Raw genomic sequence first — 12,060 nt, forward strand, 5'->3', positions numbered from 1 at the left:
GTGTAAGGTGCAGTTATTTGAGCTCTTTTTTTTTTTTTTTTAATGTAGGTGTGTTATCTCTATAAACTTCCCTCTGACAATTGCTTTTGCTGCACCCTACAGGTTTTGGTATATTGGGTTTTTGTTTTCAATATATTTTTAAATTTCCCTGTTGACTTAGTCTTTGACCCATTAGTTGTTCAGAAGCATGTTATTTAACTTCCACATACTTGCGAATTTTTTCAGCTTTCCTCCTGCTTTTGATTTTTTGTCTCAAACCATTGTGGTTGGAAGAGATACGTAGTACGATTTCAATCTTCATAAATTTGGTAAGATTTGTTTTGTCACATGCCACAATCATCTATCCTGGAGAATGTTCCATGTGAATTTGAGAAAAATGTGTATTGAGTTGCTATTGAATTTCTATAAATGTCTGATAGGTTCATTTGGTCTAATGTGACATTCAAGTGTATTATTTCCTTATTTATTTTCTGCCTGGAGAATCTACCTTTTGTTGAAAGTGAAGTATTGAAGTCCCTTAATATGATGTAGTCTGTCTCCCTTCAGATTTGTTCATATTTGCTTAATATGGTTAGATGTTCTGATGTCTGGTGCATGTATATTTATGATTGTTTTATCCTCTTGATGAATGGGCCTTTTATCATTACACAATGACCGTCTTTGCCTCTTGTCAGCATTCTGGGATTAAAGTCTGTTTGTCTGATATAAGTATAGCTATCCCTGTGTATCTTTCTCCATTCCTTCACTTTGAGCCTATGTGTGTCCTTACAACTGAAATGAGAATCTTATAGGAGGCATATAGTTGGATCTTACTTTTTTATTTATCAAGCTACTCTATGGCTTTTGATTTGAGAATTTAGCCATTTGCATTTAGAGTAACTATTGATAGTTAAGTACTCACTAATGCATCTTATTGTTTTCTGGCAATTTTAGAGTTCATTTGTTCCTTTCTTTCTCTCTTGCTGCCTTTCTTTGTGAATCAATGATTTTCCATAGTGGTATGCTTTGATTCCCTTCTCTTTATCTTTTGTGAATCTACTATAAGTTTTTGCTTTGTGGTTACCATGAGGCTTACACATAATATCTTTCAGATATAATAGCATACTCTATGCTGATAATAATTTAACTTTGGTCACATATAAAAACTATACCTTTTTATCTCCTCTTTTGTTTTTGATGTTACAACTGACCTCTTTTTATACTGTGTATTAATAAATTATTATAGTTAGTTATTTTTAATACTCTTGTCCTTTATCCTTTATACTAAAGTGATTTACACACCATCATATTACATTATTAGAGTATGCTGAATTTGTATATATACTTACCTTTACCAGCATATTGTATGCATTCATGTTACCAATTAGCACCTTTCCATTTCAGCTTGAAGAATTGTCAGCATTTCTTGTAAAGCAGGTCTAGTGGTGATGAAACCCCTTAGTTTTTGTTATTCTGGGGAATTCCTTATCTTACCTTCATTTCTAAAAGATAATTTTGCCAGAAAGAGCATCCTTGGTTGGCTTTTTTTTTTTTTCTTTGACTATTTTTAATATATCATCCCATTCTCTCCTAGCCTGTAAGGGTTTTTGCTGAGAAATCTGCTGACAGCCTTCCAAGTTCCTAATAAGTTACAGGCTTCATTTCTCTCCCTGCTTTTAAGATTCCCTCTTTGTCTTTGATTTTTGGCAGTCTTATAATAATTTTTAAAGTTATTTTTTCTTTTGTTTTTTGCAGGAGAGAGACAACTACATAACCAGACACCTGGAGAAGAGAGATCATGGGGAGACAAAGAAACAGTCGGCATATGAAAGAAAAGGAGGCATCACCAGAAAAGGAAATAAACTAAATGGAGGCAAGCAACCTGTCAGAGAAAGAATTCGGAGAAATGATCATTAGGTGGCTGAAATAATAGAAGACAAATTTAACAATATGTGTAAGAACCAAGAGGAAATGAAGAAGGGCAGTCTTATTATTTTTGACAGTCCTGGAGAGGACCTCTTTGAGCTTATTTGGTGACTTATGAGTTTCATGTACTTGGATATCTAAATCTTTCCCCAGATTTGGGAAGTTCTCAGCCATCATTTTCTTTAAGTAAACTTTCTGCCCCCTTTTCCCCCTGGAACTCTAATAATTCACCAGTTATTTCTTTTGATGGTACCCTATAGTTCATGTAGACTCTCTTCACTCTTTTTCACTCTTTGTTCTCCTCTGACTAGGTAATTTCAAAGTTCTTATCTTCTAACTCACAGATTTTTTTTTCTTTTGCTTGATTTTGATGTTTTGATATTTTTCATTTAATCATTGTATTTTTCAGCTTCAGAATTTGTTTGGCTCTTTTTTATGATTGCTATCTCTTTCTTTTCTTTTCTTTTTTTTTTTTTTTTTAAGATTTTTATTGATTTCAGAGAAGGGAGAGAAACATCAATGAGGGAGAATCATTGATTGGCTGCCTCCTACATGCCCCCTACTGGGGATCAAGCTCACAACCCGGGCATGTGCCCTGACTGGGAATCAAACTGTGATCTGGTTTATGGGTCGATGCTCAACCACTGAGCCAACTGGCTAGGCTGTTATCTCTTTCTTTAAGTTCTCATTTTGTTCATGTATTATTTTCCTGATTTCAGTGAATTGTCTTTCTGTATTTTCTTGTAGCTCATTGAGTTTATCTAAAATAGCTATTTGAATTATTTATCAGGTAAATTGCAGGTCTCTGTGCCTTTTTGATGGCTTACTAGAAGATTATTGTGATCCGTTGGTGGTGTTATGTTTTGTTGATTTTTCATGTTCCTTTGTGTTGCTGTATTCACATTTGAAAGAGCAGTCACCTCCTCTAGTCTTTACTAACTACCCTTTTCAATGCACCCAAACTTGTATTTTTTGCTCTAGTGGTATGCTGGCTCTTCTCCACTGGAAACTTGGACTTCCACAAAGACTCCCTCACGTCTGGGTGATTATCTAGGACAGTGGTCGGCAAACTGCGGCTTGCAAGCTACAATGTGGCTCTTTGGCTTCTTGAGTGTGTCTCTTCCACAAAATACCACAGCCTGGGCGAGTCTATTTTGAAGAAGTGGCGTTAGAAGAAGTTTAAAAAGTTTGGCTCTCAAAAGAAATTTCAATCGTTGTACTGTTGGTATTTGGCTCTGTAGACTAATGAGTTTGCCGACCACCGGCCTCAGACAGTGATTCCCAGGGGCTCCTCAACTGCAGCTGAGAGGGACTAACCTCAGTTCATGGGCCACTGCAGTGGCCACAGCCAAGACCAAGATCTGTGTGCCTACTACCTGATGCATGTGTGGATATAACACCTCTGGGTTTCTTGGCATATGGTACTGTCCCCACAACTCCCACACAATACTTTTGTCCAAGGATGGATGCCAAGTTTTATTGTTGAGGAAGAGACACAAACAAAGGAAATCTTTTTTTTTTATTTAAGAAAATACATTTTATTGATTTTTTTACAGAGAAGAAACATCATGAGAGAGGAACATTGATCAGCTGCCTCCTGCACACCTCCCACTAGGGATGTGCCCGCAACCAAGGTACATGCCCTTGACTGGAATCGAACCTGGGACCTTTCAGTCCACAGGCTGACACTCTATCCACTGAGCCAAACCGGTTTCAGCTCATTTGTTTTAAAGCCACTTGTATTGCTTTTTTTGTGAATTGTGTGTTCCTGACCTTTGCCCGTTTAATGTATTATTTCAAAGCAATGTTTAACAATAAAAAACATTATTTTTCCAGTGTCATTTGCTCAAGAATCTCCTCAAAGGCAGCAGACCCTCTCAGAACCTGTCTGTTCCCAAGGGCGTGCGTGGGTCTGGCCTCCTTAACATCCCATAACCCTCCCACAACCCCGTGTTTGCTCTCCCCTCCCTCCCCTTCTCAGTCAAATGTGACAGTCCTTCAGGTGAGCGGAATTCCACCTGTTTGGGATGGCTTTCTGAGTAACTAATGCCCACACACTGCCTGGTCTCACTTCTATATGGGTCTCATCTCATCAGCCATAGACTCTGCCCCCCAAAGCCTGGGCCTGGGATCTCCGGTCCAGCTTCGCCTCTACCCCTGCTCACTGCGCAGGCGTGTCAGTGTGGAGTGTTCCAGGCACTCACTCACTCAGCTTTTGACTACATGCATGGATCAGGCCCTGTCCCAGGCACCATGGGTATGGCACTGTATGACAGACCCAGGCCCCTCCTCTCCTCCAGCTGGCATTCTAGTGAGGGCAGGGGGCTAACAACAACAAAGGCAATGCAGAAACACACACAAATAAGAACGCCCATTAGGTGTACACAGTAATGGAACTGACAGCGAAGCGAGGAGGGGAAGAGTCTCCTTTGGACAGAGGGCTCAGGAGAGGGATCCCCAGGAGCTGAGAGGAGAGCACGGACCTGACCATGAGAAGGCTCCAGCCATGGAAAGAACCTTCCAGAGCCCCCACTAGAGGTCCTGTCTGGAGGCTCTGCTTCAGACGGAGGAGATACAGCCCCAGCCCTCAGTCACTGGATGGAAATTGCAGGCAGAGCCTGTGATCCCTGCAACTTCAGGGCTGTGCATGTGGCGTGCGGGGAGAGGACCTGCACCGCCTTTTCATACTCCAGCTGCAAACTTGGGCAAATGAGATCATGCTTGACCTGGCATCAACAGAGGACCTACTACTCCTTGCCAGGGTCCAGTTAGACACTTTATACCACCGTTTCTTCATTGAATCTACACCACAAGCCCTTGCAGTATTTATCATTAACTTTATTTTACAGAGGAAGAAACCGATGCCCGGAATGTGGAAGGAACCTGTTTAAGGTTTACAGGGCCCAGAAAGAAGTCCAGTTCCCAGGGAGAAAAGTTCTGTCGCAGGGTGGGGTTTGCAGGAACCGTCGGGGTGCACCCCGTTTCCGGAGTTTGCTCCTGGGGCCCCCGCCCCGCCCGAGTCCTCCGGGGCCAAGGGGCGCCCGGCGGGCGGGGGGCGGGGAGGCCCCGGGGACAAAGGCCGCGGCCACCGCGTCGGGCGGGCCGGGCTGGCGGCGAAGCGCTGCGGCCGCCGGGACCTGCGGACGCCGGGGGAGCCGCGCGGCCATGGAGCAACCCGGGGGGCCGCCCGCGCCCGCGCCCGCGCAGGCCGAGCCCGCCGGCCCGCCGCCCGCGCCCCCGCCCCCGCCGCCGCCGCCGCCGCCGCCGCCACCGCCTCCCGCCCGCCCCGCGGCGGCTCCGAGCGCGGCGAACATGGCGGCGGCGGCGGCGGTCGGGCGGGACACCCTACCTGAGCACTGGTCCTACGGCGTGTGCCGGGACGGCCGCGTCTTCTTCATCAAGTGCGGCTCTGGGGCGCGGGGCGTAAGGGGGGGCGCGGGGCGCGGGGCTTTGGGGCGCGCGGGGCTTTGGGGCGCTAACAGGTGCACCTCTCCCCGCAGTGACCAGCTCCGCCGCACGACCTGGCTGCACCCGCGCACCGGGGAGCCCGTCAACTCCGGCCACATGATCCGCTCAGGTGGGCGCGGGAGGGGGCTGCGGGATGGGGCGCCCGGGGCGGGGAAGGGGGCGCGCGCCTGGGCCGCCAAGTTTGTCCTGAACTCTTCTTCCCGGTCCCCGCAGACCTGCCCCGCGGCTGGGAGGAGGGCTTCACGGAGGAGGGCGCCAGCTACTTCATCGAGTGAGTGACCGCGCCTCCCCGCGCTCGCATCGGGGCCGGGGGTCCCGGGGGTCCCGGGCCATCTCGCCGCGCGGGTCCCGGGCGGGTTGGCGCGCAGAGCGGCGGGCGAAGACGCGGGCGGTTTTGTTTGCCGGGCGGTGCGGCGGCTGCTGGAGGGAGGAGGGGTGCGGCGCACACCCCCGCGGGGGCTCCCGGGCGGGGGTCCCGGGTCCGGGGGTCCCGGGTCCGGGGTCCTGGCATTTGGGGTGGCCTCGGGCACTGGTGTGAGGTACGCCTCCCTGTTGGGGTCTCCCATTGCTCTGCGCTGGGACCGCGGTGAGCTGGGGTGGGGAGAGTGGACTAAGAGTTCCGAACGTCCGGGCTCCGGGAACCGGGGGCAGAGTGGGTGGTGCGGAGGGAGGGAAAGAGATGAAGGAAGGGCCTCTCCTTGGGGAGCGTGGCTTTCTCTGCAGCCCCGGACTCCGCGATGGTCGTGGGAAGTTGCAACCGCATCCCACCCCGACCCTCCCGCGCCGACCCGCGGGGCGGAGAGGGGGGCGGGGAGGGGCCCGATCAGCCAATGATGTCACTAGAGCGCTGCGCGGCTCTGCAGCCGCAGCTCAGAGAGGACGGCCACACCGCCTCCGGGGAGTCCAGCAGGAGCTTTTCCTCAAAAGCCCAGAGCCTTGCCCCACAGGCCAGGTTATCCCCGACCTGGGTCTGTGGGAATGAAACTGAGGCGCCGTCCAGATGCTAACACCGGGAGAGAGTTTTTACTTTCCCGCCCCGGGCTGTTCCCTGGCTGTTTCTGCCTCTGCCTGCAGCCACCCAGCTCCATGAGGTCAGAAACCGCTTTTGATCCTTTGCCCCAGTGCCTGGTACAGAGGAGGCGCACACTCGGCAAATGTTTGCTCACTGAATGAATGAGCTAGCTGCAGGTCCGTCTGGGTACACTTAATATTAGGTCTGGCTAATGTTAAGTGTAGTTTTGGGGACTGTGAGTCGGAAATCCTTTTTTCCCCCACCAACTTGAAAACTGCTAGTCGGCGGTGGGCCAGCATTTTGGAAGCTCAGATGGTCCCATCAAGTTCTGGAGCCCCTCTCCCTCCTGGGCTTGCGTGGGCTCTTGCAGGAAGGTTGAAATCCTGATGAATGAGATGAAGAGAAGTGAGCACTAAGGCTGTGGGTGTGGTTGGTGGTTTTGTGTGTGTGTGTGTGTGTGTGTGTGTGTGTGTAAAAGAGAGAGAGGGAGAGAGATAGAGAGATAGAGAGAGAGAGAGAGTGAGTGTTTTGGGAAGTTGGTTGGACCTTTTATTAGTGGCTCTCTTTGGCTCATAACTGCATCCGTTGGGATTTATTAGCTATCTCCTGTATACCACATATTTTTCTAGGCACTGGGACCACAGAATTGAATGAGGCAGCCTTGGCCGGTGTGGCTTAGTTAATTGGAGTGTTGTCTGTGTACCCAATAGGTCTCGGGTTCGATTCCCCATTAGGGCACATGCCCGGGTTGTGAGTTTGATCACTGCTCAGGGTCCACGCTCAGGGTCTATGCAGAAGGCAACCCATTGATATTTCTTTTTCTCTCACATCCATGCTTCTCTTTCCCTCTCTCCCTTCCTCACTCTCTAAAATTAATTTAGAAAAACTAAACACACATTCTAAGGTGAGAGTTTAAAAACATTTATTTAAAAAAAGAGAGAGAAGTGAATGAGGCAGATATGGGGTTTGCAGTGTAATAGGGAGGGGAGGGAGCAGAAAATCCTCCCATATAATAATAGGCTAATATGCAAATCAACCAAACATCGTATGACTAGTTGCTATGATAGGCACTGACCACCAGGGGGCAGACACTCTATGCAGGAGCTGCCCCCTGGTGGTCAGTGCGCTCCCACAGGGGGAGTGCTGCTCAGCCAGAAGCTCTGAGCCCAGATCTCAGCTGGCGGCAGCAGTGGTGGAGGGAGCCTCTCTTGCCGCCAGGGCAGTCGGACATCTCCCAAGGACTTCGAGAGGGTGCAGGCTGGGCTGAGGCATTCCCCTTCCCCCCCAAGTACACAAATTTCTTATAAGTAAATAAACAAAGAATAATATTAGATAGTGAGCAGTAACTACTATGCAGAAAGTTAAAATAAGGTGATATAAAGTGCCTGAGTGGTTTGGCTGGATGGGAGGTTAGACGTGGTGTTCCTTTTCTTTTTTTTTCTTTTTCTTTTTTTTTAATATATTTTATTGATTTTTTACAGAGAGGAGGAGTGAGAGATAGAGAGCTAGAAATGTCGATGAGAGAGAAACATCGACCAGCTGCCTCCTGCACACCCCCTACCGGGGATGTGCCCGCAACCAATGTACATGCCCTTGACTGGAATCGAACCTGGGATTTTTCTGTCCGCATGCTCTACCACTGAGCCAAACCGGTTTCGGCTAAATAGATGGCTTTTAAGGTAAAGTCAGAATAACAAAAAAGATCCATTGTTATGTTGAGGAGGTGGCAAAGCATTTCTGGAAGAGGGAGCAGCCAGTGCAAGGGTTTAAGGCGACAAATAGCTTCAAATTCAAGGAGCCAAAAGGCCAGTGTGGCTGGAATGTGGTGAACAAGGGTGACGGTGGCAGGAGAAGCCCTTACAGATAGGACGGAGCTAAATGGTGCAAGGCCCAACCACTGAGCCACACCGCCTGGGCCCACCTCTCCTATTTATTGTTCCTGTCTCTTCCATGAAGTTCTAGGCAAAACTTTGAGCTGAGGGATCTGAGGGGTATGTAGGATCCTCGGTCAGTTTCACAGCCTCTGGCCCTTCATCCCTTTTGTTGTCTCTTCTGTGGCTACTCTGTGAAGTCCCTCATGGTTATCCTTCAGCAAGCCCTGGTCTCTACCTACAGGTCCTTGGCCCGGTCCTTCCAGGCACAGGGGAACGCAGTGTGACAGTGCCCCTGGGACCTGTGGCTGCTGACTGCATTTTCCACCTCATTCTGTGGCAAGTTCTTGAAGACTTAAAGATTTGTGGAGTAATTATCCCCTTTCCCCCTCCCTCCCCCACAAGTATTTTGCTCCAAGGGTGCTTTCTTGGGTCTACCATGAGCATTTCTGAAATTTTTACTTTTTTGGTGTGGGGAGTTCTCTAATATGGCCCAGGTAGAGAGACACAGCGTCGGCACCCTGGATTTTATTTTCGCCAGTGGATCCTTGCCTGGAAGTTGTGTGCGGGGCTCAGGGGGCATCAGTAGCTCCTGATAGTTAGCAGATATTTGAACACTCTCCAGAATCCATTTTTTGAAAGAGAGTACTGGATCTAAGGCAGGTGGATTTTAGTTTTTGTTGCTGCATTTTGCATACATCTGTGGATTTATGAGGGACAAAATGTATGAGGAATCCACTCCTGGTGCTCCCAGTTCTAGACTAGGTGATGCTGACTTGTACTTCAAGACTTCTCTGCGTTCCCATGAATCCCTTAGCCAGGGAGCAGGCTATGATAGCAATTCTGCCATTAACAGCAGCAGCAATAATAGTACTATCGATTATGTAATAGCATCATATTTTTGAGTCCTTGAAAAGCGCCAGGAGCTGTTTTATAACCGTTACCTGATTTAATTCTTGCAACAACTTGATGAAGTAGGAACTGTCACTAGTCTCATTTTTCCTACGTGGAAACCTGTAATAATCCCAGTCATCATTCCAGCAGCACAGGCAGTTGGCTTTTTCTGGTACATTTTCCTACTCGATCCGTATAACAGCCCCTAGTAGCCGCAGAGCTGGGTTTGTCCTGTTCTTCAGATGATGAAGTTCAGGTCCTTGAAGGTTCAGTGATTTGCCCAAAATGTCAGAACCGTGGTCTTCAATCGCTCCCATGGTAACCATGGTAGTCATGGTGGCTTCTGCCCCAGGTCACGGGTGAGAGCCAGCGTCGATACTTGAAGGAGCTCCACGCCATGTACTGAGTTGGCTCAGGCTGCCTCAAAAGCAGCGGCCCTTGGTCTCTCCTGTGCTGATTGGTGATGGGGCATGCCTCTGATTAGTGAGACATGGGAGGCATTAATTATTACCCAGTGAAAACTGTCTGGCAGACACAGCCTTTTCCACAGGGACTCCTGAGGGAGAAATTCTTAAAGGGGCCTCGGGAACTAGCGTGCTCTGCCGGACTGGGCTTCAGGGGTTTTGTGGAAGCCCATGGATAGGGTTCTCCCTACAGCAGTTTTGAAAAGATCCTGCGTCAAAACGGAGCATGGATGGCAGAGAGGAGGGGTTCTTGCTACCCTGCCTGTGCCAGGGTTGCTTCTTGAAGGCAGAACCCTGTTCTCCGGCTCTGAGACTGGCACCCATCCCCGCACTGGGCACTGAGTAGGCACTTGGTATGTACTGAAGCAGCAGTGTGTAAGGGACTGGGGAGTTCAGTAGGTGTTCCAGGTCTTTTTATTTTTTTATTTTTTAAATATATTTTATTGATTTTTTACAGAGAGGAAGGGAGAGGGATAGAGAGCTAGAAACATTGATGAGAGACAAACATCAACCAGCTGCCTCCTGCACATCCCCTGCCAGGGATGTGCCCACAACCAATGCACATGCCCTTGACCGGAATCGAACCTGTGACCTTTCAGTCCAGAGACCGACGCTCTATCCACTGAGCCAAACCGGTTTCGGCAGTATTCCAGGTCTTGGAAAACTTACTGGAGAGGAGATCAGGATGGGGGATAAGGGGGGAGACCGGGCAGGTAAAAGAAGCCAAGCAGCCAGGAACGGCTGCTGCCTGGAGCCCAGGCTTCATGTAGGTAGCTTCTTGCTGTCATGAACAACACACAGAGCAGGGACCTGGCCTCTGGCTTCTTCACCTCACGACCTCGTGCTCTGTATCCGGGGTGTCTGTTGGCCGCTGGTCCTGGCCGCCCTCACTCCCTGGTGGCCAGGTCTTGGTCCCCTCCTCTCTGACTTGGCTTCATGTTCCTTAGTTTCAGCGTTGGAGCCTGCCGGGTCCCCATTGTAGGTGTTTGTCCCCCGTGGGTGCACATCCCCAAATGAGGGCGGTGGGGCTGTTAGGAGGGCATATCTGAGGGCTAGAGGAAGGCTGCTTTCCCACTCCCTCCCCAGCCCTTTCACCACTGCAGGTCCTGGGGGCGGGACTGGCTCAGAATTCGCATGGCCCAAGGCCAAACGAAAGTGCAGGGCCACTTGTTCAAAAAGCCAGAAAAACAAGGGTATTCAAATGTGGAACTTTCCCTTTCTCCTGCCGTCTTTCCCTCTACTTGTCATGGTGTTTTTCTTTGCTATTTAACGTCTTTCTGAGAAAAAAAAAAAAAATTCATTTATTAGCATAAATCTTGTGATTCATCTCTGTATTGTGGACTGTAACATTTTAAACCAACTATCCGGTTGGCATTGACTTCATAGGCTGAATCACCCCCTCATGCACCACTCGGAGCCCCCACCCGGCAGGAGTGCGGTGCTCAGGCCCCTGGGAGGGGAGTGAGGAGCAGTTCTCCCGGAGGCTGGGAGTGGGCAGTTAAGAACCTGTCCCAGGGAGGCAGGGGTGGGGACTGGCGTGAGCCAAGACGTCACGCCTCCTTCAGAAGGGTTATTACCTTCTAGAGATAATGCTAAATATCTAGAGCAGTGGCTCTCAACCTTTCTAATGCCGTGACCCTTTAATACAGTTCATTGCCGAGACCGGTTTGGCTCAGTGGATAGAGCGTCCGCCTGTGGGTTCGATTCTGGTCGGGGGGATGTACGTCGATTGCGGACACATCCCCAGTGGGGGTTGTGCAGGAGGCAGCTGGTCGGTGATTCTCTCTCATCCATGTTTCTAGCTCTCGATCCCTCTCCCTTCCTCTCTGTGAAAAATCAATAAAATGTATTTTTTTTAAAAAATACAGTTCCTCACGTGAGAAACTGTATTAAAGGTTTCGCGGCATTAGAAAGGTTGAGAACCGCTGATCTAGAGTGTGTTTTTGCATTCAGCAACCCCATTTCTGAGCCTGACATGAAAGGGAGGGAGGAGGAGTTGGGGGGTGAAGGTTGAGCCAGGGGTGTAGAAGGTCCAGGTCGGGACCCCACCTGGCTGTGGACACCAAGTACGTGTAGCAGGCCTTCAGGAAGCCTGAGAACACGGGGCGGCCCAGCAGGCCACCTCTTTAGGTTTAATCACTTTAGGCTATCAGCCTGGGGACGGTCTCCGGGCCACCCAGGGAAGAAGGCCGTCCTGACTGCCGCCTTCTCCTCCCCAGGCAAACGCTGAACTTTACGTCCGCGGGATTTGTCTTGCCGAGTGCCAAGCTGTCGGTTCCTTTAGTCGTCATCATTCTCGCTGAAGTGATTCTGGGAACAGCAGTCCCAGAAACTCTGATTTCAAATCCAGAGAGCAAACCATTCTGCAAAGAACTTCTGGGAAGCTCCCAGCTTCCATGCATTTAAAAGGGAAACACTGAAACCTCTTGTTGCAGGTTAAGAAGGT

The 12,060-nt window shown here is 49.3% G+C and overlaps 1 protein-coding gene across 1 annotated transcript in view; it reads left to right on the forward strand.

The window, feature by feature from the left end:
* Positions 1–5,055: 5,055 nt before the first annotated feature.
* Positions 5,056–12,060, forward strand: part of PLEKHA7 (pleckstrin homology domain containing A7) — a 204,529-nt gene continuing 197,524 nt past the window's right edge. The window contains exons 1-3 of the mRNA XM_036426317.2: positions 5,056–5,306; positions 5,406–5,482; positions 5,587–5,644. Coding sequence (XP_036282210.2) covers positions 5,071–5,306; positions 5,406–5,482; positions 5,587–5,644 — 371 coding nt within the window. The 5' untranslated portion in view covers positions 5,056–5,070. The remainder of the gene's footprint in view (positions 5,307–5,405; positions 5,483–5,586; positions 5,645–12,060) is intronic.

The sequence above is a fragment of the Pipistrellus kuhlii genome, unplaced genomic scaffold, assembly GCF_014108245.1.
Source record: "Pipistrellus kuhlii isolate mPipKuh1 unplaced genomic scaffold, mPipKuh1.p scaffold_m20_p_9, whole genome shotgun sequence".
Lineage (NCBI taxonomy): Eukaryota > Metazoa > Chordata > Mammalia > Chiroptera > Vespertilionidae > Pipistrellus > Pipistrellus kuhlii.